This window comes from Capricornis sumatraensis, chromosome 8 (assembly GCF_032405125.1).
Source record: "Capricornis sumatraensis isolate serow.1 chromosome 8, serow.2, whole genome shotgun sequence".
NCBI lineage: Eukaryota > Metazoa > Chordata > Mammalia > Artiodactyla > Bovidae > Capricornis > Capricornis sumatraensis.
The window spans coordinates 49,629,036-49,653,921 of NC_091076.1; the positions used below are offsets into that span (position 1 = coordinate 49,629,036).

The following is a 24,886-nucleotide window of genomic DNA, read 5'->3' on the forward strand; positions in this document are numbered from 1 at the left end:
AGCTGGCAAAAGTTTGGTCACCATAGCCACTACCTCATCAAGCTGCTCTGCTTACACAAGTTGTCAGCCTCTGTCCCAACCCCAAACTCCCTGAGGAGGAGGAGCTGGGCCTTGTCCATTCCTTATTTATAACTGGCTGAGAGTGAGGGGGAGGGACAGGCAGGGTTGGTCCCTGTGCAGGCTGCTGGCCCGAGTTACATCCACAAATGCCTTGGAAGTGGCAGGGTGACAGCATCCTTCTTCTCACACTCCTGGGTCTGTCTGGGCTGGTTGGTGCAGTCACCAGAACATACCACATTGGGATTGTGGAAGAATACTGGAACTATGTGCCCCAAGGGAAGAACGTCATTACTGGAAAAAGCTTCGCAGAAGACAAGTGAGTGAACTTGGGGTCCTCAGAGACTCCAGCTTGTATTCCTTGGGCCGCTACAATGGTTGGTGGTGGTTTTGTTTATTACTCAGTGGGGTCCAACTCTTTGGGACTCCATGGACTGTAGCCTACCAGGCTGCTCTGTCCATGGGATTTTCTTGGCAAGAATATTGGAGTGGGTTTCCATTTCCTTCTCCAGGGGATCTTCCCCACCCAGGAATCAAATCCCTGTCTTCTGCACTGGAAGGTGGGTTCTTTATCACTGAGCCACCTGGGAAGCCCATACAATGGGTATGAGTTGATCTAGATCAACAGGAAGGCTTCGTGTTTGCTTAGAGAGCTCTTGCATGGGCAAGTGTGTAATTTGGGAGAGAGATTCTTAGTCCTAGCTGTTCACTTTGTCTGTAAAGAGTCATATGCACAGCCAGGTATTCTGAATAATGACCTATTTTTTAATATGGGCAATTTTCCCTAGATACCACTAAGAACTTCTAGGGACTCTGGACTCACTTTGCCAAAAAAAGTTAAACTTTGAGATAAAAATTTGAGAATTTTCAAGAATTCTTCACTGTTAAAATACACAGTGTTTTCTTAGTTTTAATTTTTGGAATGAAACATAATCATTAGAGATAAATATGCCATGGGTAGTTACACTTTGGTTTTGGTTTGCAATGTTTAACACAGGGGGGAAGTTGTAGTAGATTTGGCTGATATTTTAAGAGTTTCCTTGAGCCTACTTAAAAATGGCTTTATTTTGCTGGTGATAAATTTGTTCCAGCCCCAATCCATTCAGTCTGAGGGCCGCATTTTATCCTCAGAGCCCAGGGCATAGCTGGATGAGATGGTGCTGCAACATCCTCTATCCCTGACTGTTTAATTTTTGCACAAAACAGCCCTTGCTCCCCTTCATCCTCCCAGGGGGAGGGATAATCTTAATAATAATCTTAATTAATTAAGATCTTAATCTAAGAGAGTAATTTTAATAATAATAATAATCTTAATTTATTCCCTTGAGCTTCCTCTGAAATCAGCTTCTGATTCCAGAAGTCCCATCATGCATATTTTCAACATTGTAGTTTTTAGAACATCTTTGGAGATATTTTGGAAATAGTTGTATATTTGCATACTTGTTCCTTTCCTTTTTTTTTTTTAAAGACATTTATTTATTTAAGTTGTTCTGGATCTTCATTGAGGTGTTCAGGCTTCTCTAGTTGTTGCACATGGGCTCCAGGGAGCAGAGGCTCAGTAGCTGCCACTCGAGTTCTCTGTTGCAGTTTGTGGCATCTTAGTTCCCCGAACAGGGTTTGAACCCTGGCCGCCTGCCTTGGAAGCTGAGAGTCTTAACCACTGGACCACCAGGGAAGTTCTGTTCTCTCTTTCCTGATAGGCAGTGCCCAGTGCATTCAACATCCAGGTTTCATCTTATAGCTGTTAAGATTCATGGGGTCTATCTATCAAATCCGTAAGAGTCAGGTCCTCCTTCCCTGGGGGAAGACCAAAGATCCAGTTGGCTTGGACCCATGGCTTCCAGGCTTTCTAACAACACAAAAGGGGCATAGTCATGTTTTGTTTATTCAAAAAGATGATGCTCATGCCAGGCTACTGATAAAGACTTTTTCTTAAGCTTCATACCAGGAAATTTCATGTCCAGGGGGCTATTTCCAGAAGATTCTTTTTAAAAAATATATCATTTTTAAAATTTTGCTTTATTTTACTTTACAATACTGTATTGGTTTTGCCATACATCAACATGAATCTGCCACGGGTGTTCACGTGTTCCCAATCCTGAACCCCCCTCCCACCTCCCTCCCCATAGCATCTCTCTGGGTCATCCCATTATAAAGAGTGAAGTAACCAGAAAGAAAAACACCAATGCAGTATATTAACACATATATATGGAATTTAGAAAGATGGTAATGATAACCCTGTATGCGGGACAGCAAAAGAGGCACAGATGTATAGAACAATCTTTTGGACTCTGTGGGAGAGGGAGAGGGTGGGATGATTTGGGAGAATGGCATTGAAACATGTATAATATCATATAAGAAATGAATCGCCAGTCTAGGTTTGATGCAGGACACAGGATGCTTAGGGCTGGTGCACTGGGATGACCCAGAAAAGACTCTTGACTTCTTTGTATTTCACATCTGCGGACTGTTGACGGTGGTAGTTTGTACTGTAACAAATGGAGCTGAGGTTGTAAGGCTCCCCTAACTCCCAGCAGCCTTCCCTAAAAGTAGAGCTCGGTTATCCTCAAAAAGGGCTCAATAGAAAAAAATGATCATTGTCAGTTGCTATTGGATGGGAAACTATTCAAGACATATGCATTGAAGGCACTGAACATAGGCTTTAAGCTCAATGGGATGTTGGACTGCCTTTCCATAGGCACAGAATTCTTTCTACTAAAATGCTCATGTCATTATCACTGTTCAGTAGCATTGATTCTGACCCAGGGGTTCCACCAGTGACTTTCAATTCGTTACTGCATACAGTTGTTATTATTCCCACTCTACAAACAAGGAACTGAGGCTCTGAGGTTAAGTATGTGCCAGAGTTTACAGTGTAAAATGCATCACCAAACTCACATTCCTTTGGCTTCAGAGCTAATTTTTTTTTCACTGTGAAACCTTTTCTTGGCAAAGGTGATCCTTTCCCATTGAATTAAACTCAACTTTGAGGGAAGTAGGAATTCCAGTAATAACAACTTTCTAGAGAGACCCAATTCTTTACCAAGGGCAGGTTTAGTCTCACTTGTCACTCTTTTCAGAAAAACGTTGAAAATGATCACTGGTGTCAGTGACCAAACCAGTCACCTGGGTTTATTCAAACACCCAAAGTACCTTATCTATTTTTAAAATTTTATTTTATATGGGACTACTCAATGGACATGAGTTTGAGTGAACTCTGGGAGTTGGTGATGGACAGGGAGGCCTGACATGCTGCAATTCATGGGGTCACAAAGAGTCAGACATGACTGAGCAACTGACCTGAACTGAACTGACAGTTGATTTACAATGGTCTGTTAGTGTCAGTATACAGCACTGATTCAGTTTTACATATATCTATTCTTTTTCAAATTCTTTTGCCATTTAGGTTATTACAGAATATTGGATTCCCTGTGCTACACAGTAGGACCTTGTTGGTTATCTATTTTGAATGTAGTAGTGTGTACATGTCAATCCCAAGCCCCCAGGTTATCCCCCCACCCACTTCCCTTTTGGTAACCATAATTTTGTTTTCTATGTCTGTGAGTCTGTTTAAAGACTCAAAATACTTTAAATAATCAAATACTAAGCTGCCATGTTCACAAGGCTGGATGCAAGAAGAAGTTAGGGGCTTTCTGTTGATCATTTCAGCCAGCAGATGGGGCTTTGAAGAAATTTTAATAAAATGTACAAAAATAGTTATGATGAAAAAGAAAAAAAAAAAAGCAGGCATGACTAAAACACAGTTTGGCATCAGATCAGAGTGAGGTTGTTTAACAAATGCTGTGGTTCCCTGGAGGAGGATTCCTGCCCTTTAGGAGCAGCTGGCATGCTAGATGTCATACCTGGAATGCCAAGGTACCCACATGTTTCCTTCTGGTGTGTCGAGGGGCAGTGTTTATGCAAGGCAGACTCCTGACTCGAAAGGGAAGCCTGGATGAGGCTGTGACATGTGCTGGCTTTTAGTATTAATCATTCCAGGAAGTAATCATGCCACTCATGCGGCTGGTGGTTCAGGCAAGTTTCTAAGAAGGCACAGTTGTGGTTGGCTGCTGACTCTTGCTTGAAGACCACAGGACACATGTCTCAGGAGCTATGATTCACAAGTGTCATGGTGCCACAGGGGACACCTATGAAATTGTCACAAAATATGGAGTTCACTATGTGCACTCCGTGTTGCAACACCTTTCCCTGGAGCAAGGGGTCATCTTGGGTGACGTGGCCATGCCTCTCAGTCGGCTTCGGCAGGATGAGTAGACATCATTTCTGAAGACACTCTGCTGCTTAGATATTCACAAGAAAATGCCCAGTGTTTAGAAATCCATGACAGCCGAATTTCTGTCATTGCTCTTTCCACTGTCGTGGCTCTTTCTAGGAAAGAGCCTAGAACAGGAATCAAGAGGCCTGACTTCTAGTCCTTGCTTTGTCCCCAATTTGCTGTGTAACCTTGGACATGTTTCATGATCTCTGTGAACATCAGTTTCCTTACTTTGTATAACATGCATGTGCTAAGTTGCTTCAGTCATGTCCAACTCTTTGTGACCCTACGGACTGTAACCCACCAGGCTCTTCTGTCCATTGGGATTCTCCAGGCAAGAATACTGGAGTGGGTTGCCATGCCCTCCTCTAGGGGATCCTTTAGATCTAGGGGTTGAACCTGTGTCTCTTACATTCTCCTGCACTGGGAGGCGGGTTCTTTACCGTAGCACCACCTGCGAGGTCCAGAAATATAATCCTTAAAGTCACCTGAGAGGTATAATTCCCAGGCATCAGAAATAATTTTCAAAATGGGAGAAGGGCATTGAAACATGTAAATCATCATATGTGAAATGAATCGCCAGTCCAGGTTTGATGCATGATAGAGAGTGCTCGAGGATGGTGCACTGGGATGACCCAGAGGGATGGAATGGGGAGGGAGGTGGAAGGGGGGTCCAGGATGGGGAACACATCTACACCCATGGCAGATTCAAGTCTATGTATGGCAAAACTAATACAATATTGTAAAGTAAAATAAAGAAATAAATAAACAGAAAAAAAAAGATTGCATCTGAACACACACACACAAAAGAAAGAAAATTAGATACTAAGGGAACATTTCATGCAAAGATGGGCTCAATAAAGGACAGAAATGGTATGGACCTAACAGAAGCAGAAGCTATTAAGAAGAGGTAAGAATACACAGAAGATACAGATAATCACAATGGTGTGATCACTCACCTAGAGCCAGACATCCTGGAATGTGAACTCAAGTGGGCCGTAGGAATCATCCCTACGAACAAAGCTAGTGGAGGTGATAGAATTCCAGTTAAACTATTTCAAATCCTAAAAGATGATGCTTTTAAAGTGCTGCACTCAATATGCCAGCAAATTTGGAAAACTCAGCAGTAGCCACCGGACTGGAAAAGGTGTGTTCATTCCAATCCCAAAGAAAGCCAATGCTAAAGAATGCTCAAACTACTGCACAATTGCACTGATCTCACACGCTGGTGAAGTAATGCTCAAAATTCTCCAAGCAAGGCTTCAGCAATACATGAACCGTGAACTTCCAGATGTTCAAGTTGGTTTTAGAAAAGACAGAGGAACCAGAGATCAAATCACCAGCATCCGCTGGATCATCTAAAAAGCAAGAGAGTTCCAGAAAAAACATCTATTTCTGCTTTATTAACTATGCCAAAGCCTTTGACTGTGTGGATCACAAAATTCTGACAGAGATGGGAATACCAGACCACCTGACCTGCCTCTTGAGAAATCTGTATGCAGGTCAGGAAGCAACAGTTAGAACCGACCATGGAACAACAGACTGGTTCCAAATAGCAAAAGGAGTAGGTCTAAGCTGTATATTATCCCCCTGCTTATTTAACTTATATCCAGAGTACATCATGAGAAACGCTGGGCTGGATGAAGCACAAGGTGGAATCAAGATTGCAGGGAGAAATATCAATAACCTCATATATGCAGATGACTCCACCCTTATGGCAGAAAGTGAAGAAGAACTAAAGAGCCTCTTGATGAAAGTGAAAGAGGAGAGTGAAAAAGTTGGCTTAAAACTCAACATTCAGAAAACGAAGATCATGGCATCTGGTCCCATCACTTCACAGCAAATAGATGGAGAAACAGTGTCAGACTTTATTTTTGGGGGCTCCAAAATCACTGCAGATGGTGATTGCAGCCATGAAATTAAAAGACGCTTACTCCTTGGAAGAAAAGTTATGACCAACCTAGATAGCATATTCAAAAGCAGAGACGTTACTTTGCCAACAAAGGTCCTTCTAGTCAAGGCTATGGTTTTTCCAGTAGTCATGTATGGATGTGAGAGTTGGACTGTGAAGAAAGCTGAGCACCGAAGAATTGGTGCTTTTGAACTGTGGTGTTGGAGAAGACTCTTGAGAGTCCCTTGGACTGCACGGAGATCCAACCAGTCCATTCTGAAGGAGATTAGCCCTGGGATTTCTTTGGAAGGAATGATGCTAAAGCTGAAGCTCCAGTAATTTGGCCCCCTCATGCGAAGGGTTGACTCATTGGAAAAGACTCTAATGCTGGGAGGGATTGCGGGCAGGAGGAGAAGGGGACGACAGAGGATGAGACGGTTGGATGGCATCACTGATTCGATGGACGTGAATCTGAGTGAACTCTGGGAGTTGGTGATGGACAGGGAGGCCTGGTGTGCTGCGATTCATGGGGTTGCAAAGAGTCAGACACGACTGAGTGACTGAACTGAACTGAACTGAACTATGGCATTTGGGCTTCCCAGGTGGCTCTAGTGGTAAAGAACCCACCTGCCAATGCAGGAGACATATGAGATGTGGGTTTTATCCTTGAGTTCCATCTCCGGGTAAGGAAGATCCCTTGGAGGGGCCATGGCAACCCACTCCAGTATTGTCTGGAGAATCCCATGGACAGAAGAACCTAGTGGGATACAGTCCATAGGGTGGCAAAGAGTTGGACATGAATGAGGTGACTTAACACACATGCACACATGTGCTAAGGTATTTATATAAAAGTGATATAATTTGTTTCAAAATAATCTCAAAGAAGGAATTAGGTAGGGATACAAAATGAAATAAGATGGGCTACGCACTGAAACATGTATATTACCATATGTAAAATAGATGACCAGTGCAAGTTTGATACATGAAGCAGGACACTCAAAGCCTGTGCTCTGGGACAACCCAGAGGGATGGGGTGGGGAGGGAGGGGGAGTGGGGTTTAGGATGGGAGGGGGGACACATGTGCACCCGTGGCTGATTCATGTTGATGTATGGCAAAACCCACCACAATGTTGTAATTAGCCTCCAATTAAATAAATAATTTAAAAAACTAAATGAAAAATATCTTATCTGACTTTCTGGTTGGAGAAAAGTTTTTGCAATGCAAGGAGAAAGATGCTTTACAAATGTTCAGCCTAGAAATCAAGAGTTGGAGAAGTTGAGGTTTGACAGAAAACTACAAAATTCTGTAAAGCAATTATCCTTCAATTAAAAAACAAATAAATGAAAAAAAAAAGTTGGAGAAGTCCTGAGAGTGGGGATAAGTGGCAATTTTTAAAGTATTCTGTACTTTTATTTATCTATTCATTTCCCCCCTGCCCTTTAAGAATGATCTCCAATTCTTTGCTCACAAAATATTTTCTTTCCCAGAGTCCTGGCTTATTCTCATAAAATTCCTTCCCAATCCCTCATGCAGCTTGGTGACTTTATCTGGCCTTGGGCACAGCATGTACCCCTCCTGCTTTGCTCTTTAGGGGTTTGGTGTACCCCAGTCACCTCCTTACCTAGAGGAGGAGAATGGTGGAGAAGAAGGTCCAGAGTATGTATAATAAACTCCCCAACCCTACACAGAGCTCTGTCAGAGACAATGACCCATGGAGAACTAAGCAAGGCCAGTCACAGTAAGGATCCTTACAGTAAGAACTAATCACTGTCAGTTTAGTTGTTCTGGTTGCTTTGTGTTTAAATAAGGGCAATGGGCAAAAATTAGGGGGAAAGGAAGGTGAATGTCAAAGTTTCAGTGATATAAAAAAGCTTGGAAACCAAAATCAGGCAGGGCCAAGAGCCTAATAAATCCTGGTTCACAGGGATGAGATAGGAAATAAATTGAAATTCTTTCATGAAGATACAACAGCAGTCAGATGGTGCAATTTAACTTCCGAAGTTGGTACCTTTGCTTGATCATAGGGGTCAAAAATGTAATTGAGGCTATAGGCACTACTGTTTCCTAGAAGGTATAAGATTTAGGAGTCATAGTCTATTTATTTTCCTCCAGATGAATGTATTCCTCCTCTTCCCCACTGAGTGTAATGAGGACACAAGGCTCCTATAATTGGTCTGGGGATGATGTCAGCATTTGATGCACTCCTGCCGGTGCTGCTCATACAATGCTTAATGAAGGTGTGACTGTGCTTCCGTGGTGGAGCCTGGTCTTTAATGGAGCCAGAGAGGATCACCTTACTTAAGCTACAATGCTCACCAAGCTCTCCTTAGGCCACCAACACTCAGGCAGGCTTTTTTCCTTCCCAGTGAAATACAGGGGTTTCCGTGCGTGCTGACTCATAGGCAGAATCATTCTTGGACACAAGTGAACTGATCACTACTCAAACTCCACTTAGGGTCTTTGAAGGGAGTTTACCCACCTCCATCATCACCGTGGCAGCCCAGCTGATGACAAAGTGTTTTGAGCAGGCCATATGATGGGAGTGAGGACGTTCTTGTATGTTTATCTGAAAGAAGAGCCAATGAAGGGAAGCAGGTGGGGGAAGAGAAAGGGTTTGGTAAATTTTGAAATAAAGAGAAGGATATCACCTCATTAGTACTTCGTTTTAGACAGATGCTCACTTTCAAATTTTCGTTTCTATCTTGTCAGCAGAAAAAAATTATGTATACAGCCTGATGCCTTGTGAATCTCTTGGGGTTGCTGTTATTTTCTATATCAATTAATGGTAATGGTAATGGTAATCAATTAATGGCTTTTGGATTCCAGTAAAGATAAGACTGCTGCTGCTGCTAAGTCGCTTCAGTTGTATCCAACTCTGTGTGACCCCATAGATGACAGCCCACCAGGCTCCCCTGTCCCTGGGATTCTCCAGGCAAGAACACTGGAGTGGGTTGCCACTTCCTTCTCTAGAATGGCTTAAATAAATGAGGATTTGATACTCTTATGAAAGAAATTTAACAAGATGCCAGAGTAGCCTGGCCTGCTGGTGAGTGTGGGGCTCTGGCATTAACTGAGAGGCCTAGGATTCCTGCTCTGTTTACTCAATAAGTAATTGAGTCTTTTTGAAAAAAGTTATTTTTTGTCATGTTGGGTCTTCATTGTTGTGCGAGCTTTCTCTACTTTTGTTGAGCAGGATCTACTCTTTGTTAAAGTGAGTGTGCATCTCATTGCAGTGACTTCTCTTGTTGTGGCTGGTGGGCCCTAGCCACTCAGGCTTAAGTAGTCGTGATGCACTGGCTTAGCTGCTCCACCGCACATGGAATCTTCCAGAACCAGGAATCAAACCTGTGTCCCCTGCATTCAAGGCGGACTCTTATTCACTGTACCACCAGGGGAGTCCCAGTTGAGTCTTTTTATTTTTTTCCCCTAATTTTCTCATCAGTGATATGGGGATAATGACAGTACTTGCATGGGGAAGGGATATATTCATTTCCTGTAGCTATTGTGACAAATTACCACAAACCAAGTGGTTTAAAACAACAGAAGTCTGTTCTCACCCTGTCCTGGAGGCAGAACGTCTGAAGTGATGCTGTTGGCAGGACTTCCTCCGCAATTCCTCTGGGGGCACTAAGGGAGAATCCACCCATTGCCTCAGTTTCTGGGGGCTGCTAACAATCCTTGGCTTGTGGTTGTATCATTCCAACCTCTGCCTCCATCTTCATATCATCTCCCCTGTGCGTGTCTAATCTCCTTCCTATGAGAACATTTTTGGAGCAACCAAGATGCTTGCTTCTTAGAAATAAAGCTATGACAAACCTAGACAAAACTAAAAAGCAGAGACATCACTTTACCAACAAAGGTCTACCTAGTCAAAGTTATGGTTTCCAGTAGTCATATACGGATGTGAGAGTTGGACCATAAAGAAAGCTGAGCACCAAAGAATTGATGCTTTTGGATTGTGGTGCTGGAGAAGACTCTCGAGAGTCCCTTGGACCACAAGGACTGGGTTATCTAGGACCATCTTCTTATCTCAAAATCCTTAACTTAATTACACCTGCAAGGACTCTTTCTCCAAAGAAAGGGATTAGGATGTGGACTTATCTTTGAGAGTCATCATCAGCTATCACAGGGGGTATCAGGAGATTTGTCAGTGCTTGATGGTCACATTTTCTTCTTTCCTTTTGAGGTGGACCACTTTTAAAGTCTCTACTGAATTTGTTACAATACTGCATCTGTTTTATGTTTTGATATTTTGGCCACAAGGCATGTGGGATCCTAGCTCCCCAACCAGGGATTGAACCCACACCCCCTGCTTTGGAAGGTGAAGTGATGTTGGGTGATGTTGGAGGAACCAGGGTGAGTTCCCCCCTGAATTAATACTTCAAAAATTATTCATCTAATTAGGAAGGGTGTGGCTGCCCCAAAAATGCAACTTGAAACCACCATCTTCACCCTTCTTTTTGCCAAGTAGCATTCATCCCAGACTAGTCCTGGTGATCGCATTTTCTCCTTGGTGAACTGCGTCCCATCTCAAGCTCAGACAACACAACTTGTCCTTACTGTGACTGTATGATCTTACATGTTTGCTCTGACCACACCCTTCACTGATGTTACTTTGCCACTCATCCTCATCCTCAGTTCAGATCAGTTGCTTAGTCGTGTCCGACTCTGCAACCCCATGGACTGCAGCACACCAGGCCTCCCTGTCCATCATCAACTCCCAGAGCTTGCTCAAACTCATGTCCATCCAGTCAGTGATGCCATCCAACCATCTATCCTCTGTTGTCCCCTTCTCCTCCTGCCTTCAATCTTTCCCAGTATCTTTTCAAATGAGTCAGCTCTTCACATCAAGTTGCCAACAAAGGTTCATCTAGTAAAAGTTATGGTTTTTCCAGTAGTCATGTACAGACGTGAGAGTTGGACTACAAAGAAAACTGAGCACTGAAGAATTGATTGCTTTTGAACTGTAGTGTTGGAGAAGACTCTCGAGAGCCCCTTGGACAGCAAGGAGATCTAACCAGTCTATCCTAAAGGAAATCAGTCCTGAATATCCATTGGAAGGACCGATGCTGAAGCTGAAGCTCCAATACTTGGCAACTTGATGCGAAGCGTCTGTTTTGTCTTCATAGCCAGGTGGGACATATCTTGAATACAGGGACTGATAATTATACATCTTGACTCCAGTTTCTAATTTAAAGTCTCATATACAGTACAGGTTCAACAACTGCCTGATAGTTGAATGGATAAGGAAAAATTTCCACTAAAAGTTCCAGGTTATGGGGCAATGGTGATGCTGGTGAGCTGCACAGCTCCTGTGAGCTACAAAGCCCTCGGAATTTAACCTGGCAGCCCACCTCTGCACTGGCTAGATGCTCCCAAAGACAGGTTCATTCTGACAATGGTTGATCTGGCCTACCTTTGGAAGGTGTCTCCCTTCATGGTATTGCCCTTGGCCTTGGCAATGTGAGCATCTTGTCTTTAAAGCAGTAGAAAGTCTGAAACTTCCCACCCCACTGGATTCTTTCACAGCAGGCGATAAGACACCTCCCCAGCTTGAGTTACAATGTTAGAATGTAGACTGGGGATGAATTTCAAGGTTGGTGATTACTCAGTTGCTCACAGTGGGATTATCCTGTGACTGCACTGTAAATATAATATACAACCCTTCCACATGGGCATTCTAATGAGTGGACTCGAGCTAAACTGGAGGCTGCTTCCTATGGATGGCTCTTTGAAGTTACCCACTTGCTTTGTTACCTGGGCCAGATTTGCATCTTCTAGAGCTCATGGGAGCTGGAGCTTCTGTCACAAATGCAAGATGTATTGTTAGGAGTGGTTTGCTGCATAGACACTGAAAAGACTTTTCTCTTATTTCCACCCCTCTTTTACTTTTTCCACTTTAGATAGATTTTATGGATTTAAATACCTCCTATGGTTTCAAATAGCTACTGTGGTTTTTATGCTAAGCACTATTGTTGTTGTTCAGTTGCTCAGTTGTGTCGGACTCTTTGTGACGCCATGGACTAGCATACCAGGCTTCCTTGTCTTTCATTGTCTCCTGGAGTTTGCTCAAACTCATGTCCATTGAGCTGATGATGCCACCCAACCATTCCATCCTCTGTCACCCCCTTCTCTTCCTGCCCTCAGTCTTTCCTAGCATCAAGGTCTTTTCCATTGAGTTGGATCTTCGCATCAAGTGGCCAAAATATTGGAGCTTCAGCTTCAGCATCAGTCCTTCCATTCAGGGTTGATTTCCTTTAGAATCAACTGGCCCAATCTTTTTGCAGTCCAAGGGACTTTCAAGAGTCTTCTCCAGCACCACAGTTCAAAAGCATCAAATGTTTGACGCTCAGACTTCTTTATGGTCCAGCTCTCACATCCATACATGACTACTGGAACAGATCATAGCTTTGATTATATGGACCTTGGAGTGACCACTGGCTGTTTAGGTTGTCAACTGGAAAAAAAATTAAAAAAAATGCAATCTAAAAGTTAAGAGTTATATTTATCCAGTGGGAATTGTTAGGACTTTAAACCCAAGATATAGCATCTCAAGTGACCCTGAGAGAACTGTTTCCAAGGAGGTGGGTGGGCGAGGAGTCAGACTATATAAAAGTTTGCAGCAGCAATAAATGCTGGAGAGGGTGTGGAGAAAAGGGAACCCTCCTACACTGTTGGTGGGAATGCAAACTAGTACAACCACTATGGAGAACAGTGTGGAGATTCCTTAAAAAATTGCAAATAAAACTGCCTTATGACCCAGCAATCCCACTGCTGGGCATACACACCGAGGAAACCAGAATTGAAAGAGACACATGTACCCCAATGTTCATCGCAGCACTGTTTATAATAGCCAGGACATGGAAACAACCTAGATGTCCATCAGCAGATGAATGGATAAGTAAGCTGTGGTACATATACACAATGGAGTATTACTCAGCCATTAAAAAGAATACATTTGAATCAGTTCTAACGAGATGGATGAAACTGGAGCCGATTATACAGAGTGAAGTAAGCCAGAAAGAAAAACACCAATACAGTATACTAACACATATATATGGAATTTAGAAAGATGGCAATGATGACCCTGTATGCAAGACAGCAAAAGAGACACAGATGTGTAGAGCGGACTTTTGAACTCAGAGAGAGAGGGAGAGGGTGGAATGATTTGGGAGAATGGCATTGAAACATATATACTATCATGTAAGAAACGAATCGCCAGTCTATGTCCGATGCAGAATACAGCATGCTTGGGGCTGGTGCATGGGGATGACCCAGAGAGATGTTATAGGGAGGGAGGTGGGAGGGGGGTTCATGTTTGGAAACGCATGTACACCCGTGGTGGATTCATGCCAATGTATGGCAAAACCAATACAGTATTGTAAAGTAAAATAAAGTAAAAATAAAAATTAAAAAAAAAGAATAGGAAAAAAAATAAAAGTTTGCAGCAAGGGTCAGGTAATTTGAATATCAAAAGATTATTGTTAATTAAGGAAAACCAGCTTTCTCAAATTAAGGAATTTAGCACTCTTCTATGTATCAGAAGATGCAAGTGTCTGGACTCACTGAAATCATTCCTTTCATTTGTGTCTCAGCTGTTTGGGACCAGTGACCTGCTCTGTATCCTTGACTGGCCGCTCACTGCAGGGAGGGGCAGATGGGCCAGGCTACCACTTTCTCATGTGCCCCACCCTGCTCCCCCACCACCAGCTGCTCAGCACTTATGGAGGGGGCGGCGCGTGGGATGGCTAGTGGCTGCGGACAGATGACACTGTTCTTTTGGGTCTCAGAAATTTACATTTGAAAGGCTGAAATCGCTGATGGCTGTGACATCCTTGTTTAGTGATATGGCAGGAAGTACTCCATTTCACAAGGTGATAAGACTGATAACCCATCCAGGAATGTGCAAAACAAGTCAATATATAACTCACTGCTGAAATATGCAGTATATGCACTTCCCATTCCTCTGATATTCTCACCTTCTGTCTGGCTGGCTCTGCAGACAACTCACACTGAGGAACTCTTGCTCAGCAGACATTTGCACATGGGTATATGTACATGTGCATGTATGCACACACTCCAAACCCAGAGCAGAGAAGTGAGGAGGGGCAGAGGTGCGTCTCTCCCTGCAGAGCCTGCAAGCTCCTATGAATAACTTCATCATAACTTTTTACCCATCAAGCTGAGCTTAGAGCGGATACCAGAAATTCTGAATCTAACCCTTGCTCCGGTGTTGGCTTACTTGATGACCAGTATAAAGCCAGGCAACTCCGCCTGCTCCAGGACCAGTTAGTGAGGATGACTCAGTTCTCCTCTACCCTTCCTCCTCCTTCTCCTTCTGAGCAGCCTCCCCCGTTAGGATTTATACTCAGTTTCTAGTTAATAGAAGCCCCCCAAAACAAGAGATCAACAGGTTGACAATCTTTAGGGTTCTAGGTTCTTTTGACTTTCCACTTGACCGTCCCTAGGGTGTGACCTTCTTCTTCAGTCTCTCAGGAAGGCTGCCAAAGATCCAGTGATCATGTCTTCATTTTAGGCATGGATAATTGGAAGTCAAAGGACAGAAAGGGTCTCTACCAGCTGAGTTCAGAGATGCATCAAGGAGTGATACGTGTTCACATCTTTTTGGCTAGAACTATGTCACATTACCATCCAAGTTGAAAGTGAGACTGGGAAACACAAGAGCCTCTATAATAGAGCCCCACTGTCAGGCATCCGGACTTTTGATCCCATTCCCTTGCACAGGGAAATGTAGGCTTCAGCCCTATGGACCAGCAGAGGTGAACGCTTGCAGCTGGGCAGACACATGTAGGCTCAATGGAGGAGGAAGACAACGTGTGCACAGATCGAAGTGTTCCCAAGACTTCAGTCCTGAGGCTGAGAGAGTGGACATAGACTTGTCAGTCCAGAGGCTGAGCAGGTGCTGTGCTCCTGGATCAGGATGCCAAGTCTTCCCTGTGGGGAAGGAGAGCTCATCCTCACAGCACACTTCATGGTGCCAGCTGGGTTTTCAGAGGCAGAAGTCACACAGGAGGAAAGTTTGACCCCTCAGTAGCCAAACAGGCTGCACTCTCTTGTCTAAAGAAAATGTAGGCTTGTTTTTATTATGAAAGTAAGTACAGTGGTACAGAGTAAAACATTCCCACAGTAAGGAAGAGGGTGAGTAAAAGTAAACTCTTTGAATTTTTTTGTTGGAGTATAGTAGCTTTACAATGCTGTGTTAGTTTCTGCTGTACAGCAAAATAAATCAGCTATATATATACATATATCCCCCCTTTTTAGATTTTCTTCCTTTTAGGTCACCATAGAGGATTGAGTAGAGTTCCCTGTTCTATAGAGTAAGTTCTCATTAGTTACCTATTTTATACATAATAATGTAAATCCCAATTTCCCAGTTCATCCCACCGTTCCGTTCCCTCCTTGATGTGCATATGTTTGCTCTCCACTTCTGCATCTGTATTTCTGTTTTGCAAATAGGTTCATCTGTACAATTTTTTTTAGATTCCACATAAGTGTGTTAATATACAATATTTCTGTTTCTCTTTCTGATTTGCTTCACTCTGTATGACAGTCTCTAGGTCCATCCACATCTCTGCAAACAGCTCGATTTCGTTCATTTTCATAGTTTAGTAATATTCCATCTTAATTTTTAAAAGTAGCATGGAGAAATTAAGAGAAATACATAGAATTAAATTTAAAAAAGTAAACTTCTCTTCCCTTCTTGCTCCTGTCTGTGGCCTTAGTCCCAAGTCCCAGAAGCTACACTTTATGGTTTCCCTGGCCACTTTTCAAATGTTTTCTTTGCATATGTGTGTATATACACTGTTTTAAATATACACAAATGGCATACTTTACACATTTTACACGCTGAAATTTGCTTTTACCATTTAGTATTTGATAATAACACCATCCTGCTACCTGTAGAAACATCTAATTCTTTTGTACGGCTAAATGGTATGTGGGTGTGTATACTCAGTTGCTAAATCATATCTGGCTCTTTATGACCCCTTGGACTGCAGCCTGCTAGGCTTCTCTGTCCATGGGATTTCCCAGGCAAGAATACTGGAGTGGGTTGCAGTTTCTTCTTCCAGGGAATCTTCCAGGCCCAGGGATTGAACCTGTGTCTCCTGCACTGCAGGCTGATTCTTTACCACTGAGCCACCTGGGAAACCAAGTGGTATGCTGCTGCTGCTGCTAAGTGGCTTCAGTCGTGTTTGACTCTGTGTGACCCCATAGACAGCAGTCTACCAGGCTCCACAGTCTCTGGGATTCTCCAGGCAAGAACACTGGAGTGGGTTGCTATTTCCTTCTCCAATGCATGAAAGTGAAAAGTGAAAGTGAAATTGCTCAGTCATGTTGGACTCAGCGACCCCATGGACTGCAGCCTACAAGGCTCCTCCATCCATGGGATTTTCCAGGCAAGAGTACTGGAGTGGGTTGTCATTGCCTTCTCCGAAATGGTATGACTGTGCCATAATTTATTTACTCAGTTTATTATTATATTTACCCAGTTATTATTATTATTTATTCAGTCAGAAGCTGAAGAAATATCGATATGTCAAGGCTTTTGATACAAAAATCACTGTTATAATTCTCCAGTCCTTTTGTCAGGATTCCTGTCTCATTGGCTCCATTATCTGGATTGGAAGCTGAAGCTGGCATCTGGGTGACAGAGAGCTTTGCTTCCTCTGGGAGGACTGGCCCTATGATTTCTGGAGTGCTGGCCTTTCTCAGGTCGGGTTCACCTCTGGCTCTTCTTTGGGAGGCCTGAACCCATGGCTTTCTCCTTTGTCATAGGAACCTCCCCCCATACTGACTCTACAACAAGGGCAGGGCAGGTTGGCACATGTGGGTGCCTGGGCAGGCTAGTAATCTGGTGCTCTGGGCAGATAAACAATATGGGGCTCTTTCAACTGATATTTGCTAAAACATTTGTTCAACTCTTATTTGAACAAAAGGCTGAGTACTGAAGTGTGGAGCATGTAGATCTCTGGTTCCATCATCCTGAAAAGTCTGTGAGGTGGGCAAAACTACTATTCACACTAGAGATTGCTGGGATCTTTGTCAAGGGGACTGCTTGGGAGCTTGTATTTGAGTCACTTTTATCTGATCATTTGTTGATCTCTTCAAGGAAATGAACATGAAGCCTTGAAAATACCTGTTATTTAACCTTTTGGACTATAGTTTTTCAGTTCAGTTCAGTGCAATCGCTCAGTCGTGTCTGACTCTTTGCGACCCCATGGACTGCAGCACGCCAGGCCTCAGGCCTCCCTGTCCATCACCAACTCCTGGGGTTTACTCAAACTCATGTCCATTGAGTCGGTGATGCCATCCAACCATCTCATCCTCTGTCATCCCCTTCTCCTCCTGCCTTCAATCTTTCCCAGTATTAGGGTCTTTTCAAATGAGTCAGCTCTTTGCATCAGGTGGCCAAAGTATGAGTTTCAGCTTCAGCATCACTTCTTTCAATGGATATTCAGGACTGATTTCCTTTAGGACAGACTGGTTGGATCTCCTTGCAGTCCAAGGGACTCTCAAGAGTCTTCTCCAACACCACAGTTCAAAAGCATCAATTCTTCAGTTTTCAGCTTTCTTTATCGTCCAGCTCTCACATCCATACATGACTACTGGAAAAGTAGTGTTTAATGAAGTGCTAATCTTAATAAGGTTAACAGAAATCCATTAGCTAATATAGAGACTATCAGACCTGCTATGGATCCATCTACCAAGAAATTCTAGGGAGATTTCTGATAGTCCAGTATTTAGGACTTGGCCCTTTTACTGTTTTGGCCTGGGCTCAATCCCTGTTTGGAGAACTGAGATCCTGAAAGTCTCACAGTGTGCAGCAAAAAAAAAAAAAAAGTTATCCGCTTGAATAGGACCCAGAAAGAGGGAAGAAGAGAGGAGGAGAATTGGGGAAAGATGATGTAGAAGTAAAGAGAGATAGTGAATCTTCTCCAGTTGGCTAAAGAAAGAACCAGATCCGACAAGGCAAGCAGATGCCACATTTAGGCCACTGGGAGAGGGGGTTTCAGCCAAGCTGTGGTCAGATACCAAGGAATAAAATCCTGCAAATCAAGCATGAAGGTAAATAGTCTCTGTCAGCCAGGCAGGCATGGTATTCAGAGGTGCAAGCTCAGGAAGTTTGCTCAAGTGAGCAGAAGCAGGTGGGCGAAATCAGATGAAGAGAAGTTAGATATGGGAAAATTGTCTTCCTGAAACTAAGATATATGGTCAGATTTCCCTGCTCAAGAATCTTCAGTAATTGTTAATTATAGATATAATTATATCCTGGGCTTCCCAGGTGGTGCTAGTGGTAAAGAACCTGCCTTCCGATGTAGGAGACTCAGGTTCGATCCCTGGGTTGGGAAGATCCCCTGGAGGAGGAAATGGCTACCCACTCCAGTGTTCTAGCCTGGAAAATCCCATGGACAAAGGAGCATGGTGGGCTACAGTCCATGGGGCCATGATGAGTTGGACATGGATAAAAGAAAATAGAAGATACAGTAAATGAGAAAGAGAAAAGTGAAGAGTTATATGATGAAAGGAAGTAGAAGTTGAATAGAGGGAAGAAGCAAACAGCAAAATTTAAGAGATGAGAGGAATGTACAGGTCCCAGCAGGTTCTCTCCTTGGGCTGGCCATATGGTTGCCAGAAGCTCTAGACTCACATTCCCAGTTCTGAGTACACAGAATGCTACCCTTCACAAGTTCCTAGATTTCCTCGGATTTAACCAACCAGCCATGCTATGGCTGTCCCTGAACTAACCACTGTGGTCCAGGGTGGCTTGGTTGGTTGGAATTGTCCAGGCCTGGACCATGAGCCATCCCTCCACCAGTGACAGAGTGCTCCACCAATGGTGTGGGGGCTTGGTGTGCTGATCAGTTAGGTTGAGTCACTTTCTCCATTGCAGGAGGTGGATGTGGAGCCCCATCCATGCATATAGAATGAGAATGGGGAAGGCTTGCTCTTAGACCAAAGAATGTGTTGTGAGTGCTAAGTTGGCAAAATGTCTGCCATATCAGCTCTTTCCATCTTCTTTGCTTGGGTAACTTGTCTCTGCTCTTTGAGACCATATTTAGGCACAACTTCATCTAGGAAAGCTCACCTGATACATTTTATGTCCCAGATTAGATGCCTGTGTTCTCATAATGTTACTGAAGCAAACATGGATCCACTTACCCAGTGCGTAGCAAAGCATATCTACCAATACCAGGCTGTGGTGAAGGAAAGTACAGCATTTGTTGCAAGGCACTCAATGTGAGGCCAAACAAAGATAACAGGCAGCTCATGCTCAAAAGACCCAAATGCCCCAGTGGTTTTCAGGGAGGATTTTTTAAAGTGAGATCAAGGGGTATGTGATCAGTTCATGTACATCCTTCTGACTGATTGGTGGTGAGGTAAAGGTGGTGTTTGGGAGTCAACACCATCAACCTTCTGTTTCCTACTTGTCTGGGGTTGACATGCTGGTGGTCAGCACGTAGTTAACTTTTTCCTCTTGGTGCAGGTTTTAGTATCTGCAAAACAACAGAAGGATATGATGCAGAATATTGTCTGTAGCTCTTGAGGAGGAACTAGATGTCTTTGACTTTGTCTTACAGCTAAACTATTATTTTGTCTTGTCTTTGTTTCTGCATTTTCTCACTTCTCTGGTTAAAGTTGCTATTTGGATCTTGGGGAATACTTGCTCTTTGGATCTTGGGGAGACTAAAACTTTTCTACAAACAAGAGGTGGGGGACACCAGGGATCTGTCACTGGGAAGGCCCCACAGGGTCCTGCTTGGTTTCAATAACTCTTCTTTCTAGAATGAGAGCTCCTTCAAGTATTTGCCCTTTTTCTCTGTATCCCCAGGGCTTAAGATACAGTTTGTTGAGTGACTGAGAGGGAATGCATGCATGCAGGAGTTGTGTGTGACACTGGGACTTGCCTCTCATCATCTGATTAGACACTGGGATGGCTGTACCCAGGAGTTTTTGTTCAAGCAGAAGCTAGTACTTCTGGGATTGGAGTCCCACACTAAGCACATAGATTGAGAGTGAGGAAGGGGGTTCCACCCCCCAGGAGAAGATGGTATGGCCACCTCCAAAGCAGTGTCACAAGCACTGCTATTGTCTCAGGCTCCCAGACTCTGGGACTGAGTCTCCCTTTTACCCTGGGGTTCTGGGAGGGCATCTGGTCACTTCACATCCTAGAATCTTATTTTTTTCACATCCATCTCTTTTCTATTGCACCATACCTTCCTGGTCTCCAAACAGCCTCCCTGCCCCCAATCTTTGCTATTCTCTTTGCCTGACTCCTTTAAAACTTGCACACCACTGCAATGATACTTATTGCACCATCCTTAAATACTGATTATCATGTCATGCATTTTATGAAAAACCTCAGTGAGTCTTCAGAGCTTCCAGGATAAATTCTAAATTCTTCAACCTATGATAACCATATGATAAAGTTCATTACCAGTCTTCCCCCAGATTTTTCATGAAGCCATACTTCTCACTCCTTACCATCCAACCCTGCTGCTGCTGTTGCTAAGTTGCTTCAGTTGTGTCCAACTCTGTGTGACCCCATAGACAGCAGCCCACCAGGCTCACCCATCCCTGTGATTCTCCAGGCAAGAAGACTGGAGTGGGTTGCCATTTCCTCCTTCAATGGATGAAAGTGAAAAGTGAAAGTGAAGTTGCTCAGTCATGTCTAACTCTTCCCGACCCCATGGACTGCAGCCTACCAGGCTCCTCTGTCCATGGGATTTTCCAGGCAAGAGTACTGGAGTGGGTTGCCATTGCCTTCTCCGATTCTCCCCTGAGCCCCAGCTTATAAACCACTCTCCCCCATATCACCCATAATTCTTCCTCCTTGTTGCTCAAGCTCCACCCCTGCTTAGTATCCTCAACTTTTCCATTTTGTTACCCAATCTTACTTCTCCTTAATCTCTGCATTTTTCATGAGGTGTTTCTGACCTCTTTGATCCACAGCAATCTTTTCCTTCTGTGAATAGATATATCCCTAGAAAAATGGAGCCTATATCCACTGCATCAACCAGTCGGTTGGCACTTAATCATAAATTGCTCTGTGCAGTTACTTAATTTTTTCAATATTGAATCGTAAACTTTTACTTAGAATGCAGTAAGTGCATAGAAAGTGTTAAATGAAAAAGTGAATGGGATTGTATTGAATGAAAAGGGGCAAATGGACAGCAAATATCTTGGTTCTGTTTTAGTTTTGTTGTGAATACTATTTGTGCCTTTCAGCTTGTCACTTAAACTCTTGGCCTCCATTTCCTCTCTAATAAATTGAGAATAATCTTACCAACTCCACAGAGGTTGAAGTGTTATGGTGAACACCAAATGGGAAATCATACTTGTAAACACTTGATGGACTATTAAGGTAAGCTATTAGGATTTCTCTTTTAGCTTTAATTATAAAATATTTTCCTTCTTACTTTCAGGCTTGCAACCTTATATCTGGAAAGAGGGCCCAACAGGATAGGAAGTCTCTACAAAAAGGCTGTTTACAGACACTACACAGATGAGACCTATTCCAAAGAGATCCCCAAGCCTCCCTGGCTTGGATTCTTGGGTCCCATCTTGAAGGCTGAAGTGGGTGATGTGATTGTCATCCATTTAAAGAACTTCGCGTCCCGCCCTTACTCCTTGCATCCACATGGCGTTTTCTACAACAAAGATTCAGAAGGTAAATATCAATCTTATAGGTGTCTTGTCTCTCCTTCTTAAGTAAGGCAATTGTCAGCTATGGTGAGCAGGAATCTAATAGCACAGTGGTAACACATGTTCTTTTAACTTCTCCCTGCCTCCTCCTCACCCCACCTGCCTCTGTCCCTACCTTCTCTTCCTCTTCCTTTTTCTTTCCCTTATTTCCTCCCTTCCTCCTTTCTTCCTCTGTGTTGCTACAGAGGTAGGTGCTGAGGTCCCTTGGCACATGCTCTGGCACAGCCCCGAGGCACACTAACCTTCCTTGTCAATCAGTCATGACCGGGTCTCACATTGGATAAAGACCAGTGTGCATGATGGATTCCCATGTTCTGTCACCAGTAACAGCCTCGGCTGTGGAGAGAGTGTCACAGTGCCTGTGGGCCTCAACTTCCCTGCTTAAAGGTACTGTCTGTGGTGCTTCCTTTCTGAAGCTGCTCTGTGTTCTTGTTTGCACTTCAAGAGTTTCAATAGTGCAGTTCCCTGAGTTCTTCCTAAGGTTAAAAAAAAAATTATAAGCAGCACGCTTGGACTTTTGAAATGGGAAATATTTCTCAGTCTTCAGAAGTATTTTTCTCATCCCTCATGATCAGATGGAACGGGTTAAATAGTACTAAACCTGCTACACCCTGACTCTGAGGAATATGCCAGAAACAGTTACATTACCTCGGATGCAGTTCATTTTATCATAAAGGGAAGCTTCTGAATTGTGGTGAATGTCCTAAAGCAGCCAGACTAGCTGGGCAGTTGCCATGACCAGGTCTGTCTAAGTAGCCAGAGGAGGCACCACGGATGATGCACAGGAGATGCAGAGTGCTCTTTTTTCTTGGCCATTTTCCTCCACCTGAAATGCACCAAAGCTCTTGGTCACAGATTTGGTTAGTTCTGAATAGTTGCAAGTGAGCACAAAAATTTCTTTACCTTCAAGAACCTTCCACTGGGTGCCCACCAGATATCAGAGACTGACTCTAGGTATTGGGAAAAAGACGAATCATAGGCTATAGTAGAAAATCAATGACTATAACCATAAAGGTTTATTTCAGGGTTCTCAATACCATTCTACTGATTCTATCTGCTTATCCTTTCACCAACGCTGTGTTATCTTGATTACTATAAATTTATAGTAAGTTTTGAAATTGGTAAGTATAAGATCTCCAACTTTGCTTTTTTAAAAAAGACTTTTAAGCTTTTCTAGGTTCTTTGCATTTTCATATCAATAAATATCAGATCAGCTTTTTAATTTTTACCAAAAATGTTAATTGATTTTGATGAGGATTGCATTGAGTTTATTGATCAATTGGGGAAAAACTGTTGTCTGCATTGAAAGATGAATTGCCATCTTGAAAATATTGACTCTTCCAATCTGAGCATAAAATTTAGATCATAAATGTCTCTAAACAATGTCTTAGATTATAGTGCACATGATTTGCATTCTTTTTTTCAATTTATTCAGAAGTATTTTATTCTTCATGATAATATTATATATAGAATAGTTTTCTTAATTTCATTTTTGTTTGTTGCTAGTGTGAATAAATACAATTGGTTTTTATATGTTTATCTTGAATCCTATTATCTTGTTAAACTTGTTTTTTAATAGATGCTTAAAGCGTTCCTTGGAATTTTCTAAATACTGAATCATGCCACTATGAATAAACATAGTTTTATTTCTTCCTTACCAATTGGTAAACCTTTAATTTTTTCTTTTGCCTTATTGCACTGGCTAGAACCTTCAGGACAATATTTAATAATAGTGGTGAGAGCAGACATTCTTGCCTTGTTCTCATGAAGAAGAAAGCATGTTGTCTCCCTCCCATTAAGCAAGAGGCTAGCCATGGATTTTTCTTAGATATACTTTATCAGGTTAAGGAAATTCCCATCTACTCCTAGACTGTTAAAAGTTTTTAACTTGATAAGTACTAGATTTTGTTTGTTTTCTGCCTCCATTGAGATGAGAGTGTAGTTTTGTCCTTTATTTTATTAATATGTTGTATTACCTTAGTTTATTTTTGAATGTTAAACCAACTTTGCAGTCATAGGATAAATTCCATTTGGACATGGTGTGTAATTCTCTTTATATGTTGCTGGGGTCTGTTTGCTAGTATTTTGTTAGAATTTTTTGGTGTACACTTATGAGGAGTACTGGTCTATAGTTTTCCTTTCTTATGATATTTTAAATCTGGTTTTGGTATCAAGGTACTGTTTGCTTCACAGGGTGAATTTGAGACTATTCCTTTCTCTATTCCCTGAAAGATTCTGTAATGGACTGGCATCATTTCTTCTCAGTATTTCATAGAATTTATAAGTGAAACCATCTGAGCCTGGGTTTTCTTTGAGGGGAGAGTCTTAATTGTGAAACAGTTTCTTTGTGTATTAGGTCTATTTCAATTTTATTTATTCTTAAGTCAGTTTTAGTAACTTGTTTCTCTCCAGAAATTTGTCAATTTTATCTAAGTTGTCTAATACTTTGGCATAAAATTATTTGTAATGGTCCCTTTATAGTCTTTTTAATTTCTGTAAGAGTGACACCCCATTTTTCATTCCTGGTTTTGGTAACTGGGGCCCTCTCTCTTTCTTGGCAGTCTATATAAAGTTTTCTCAATTTTGTTGATCATTTTCAAGGAACTAACTAACTTCTGGATTCATCTATTTTACAGTTCTCTATTTCCTCCTTCACTGATTTCTGCTCCAAAATTTATGTGTGTGTTTTAGTTGCTCAGACATGTCCGACATTTTGGCTGCAGTCTACCAAGCTCCTCTGTCCATGGAATTCTCCAGGGAAGAACTGGAGTGGATAGCCATTCCCATCTGTAGACCATTTTCGATGCTGTGTGGTTTTCATCTTGTGCTTCCCATGTGGCGCTAGTGGTAAAGAACTTGCCTGCCAGTGCAGGAGACATTAGAGACTCGGGTTCAATCCCTTGCTTGGGAAGATCCAGGGAGGAGGGCATAGCAA

The 24,886-nt window shown here is 42.7% G+C and overlaps 1 protein-coding gene across 1 annotated transcript in view; it reads left to right on the forward strand.

The window, feature by feature from the left end:
• The first annotated feature begins 206 nt into the window (after window positions 1-206).
• The window catches only part of HEPHL1 (hephaestin like 1), an 87,391-nt gene continuing 62,711 nt past the window's right edge, over window positions 207-24,886 (forward strand). Inside the window, exons 1-2 of the mRNA XM_068977570.1 lie at window positions 207-376; window positions 21,672-21,916. Of these exons, the coding sequence (XP_068833671.1) occupies window positions 207-376; window positions 21,672-21,916 (415 nt within the window). The remainder of the gene's footprint in view (window positions 377-21,671; window positions 21,917-24,886) is intronic.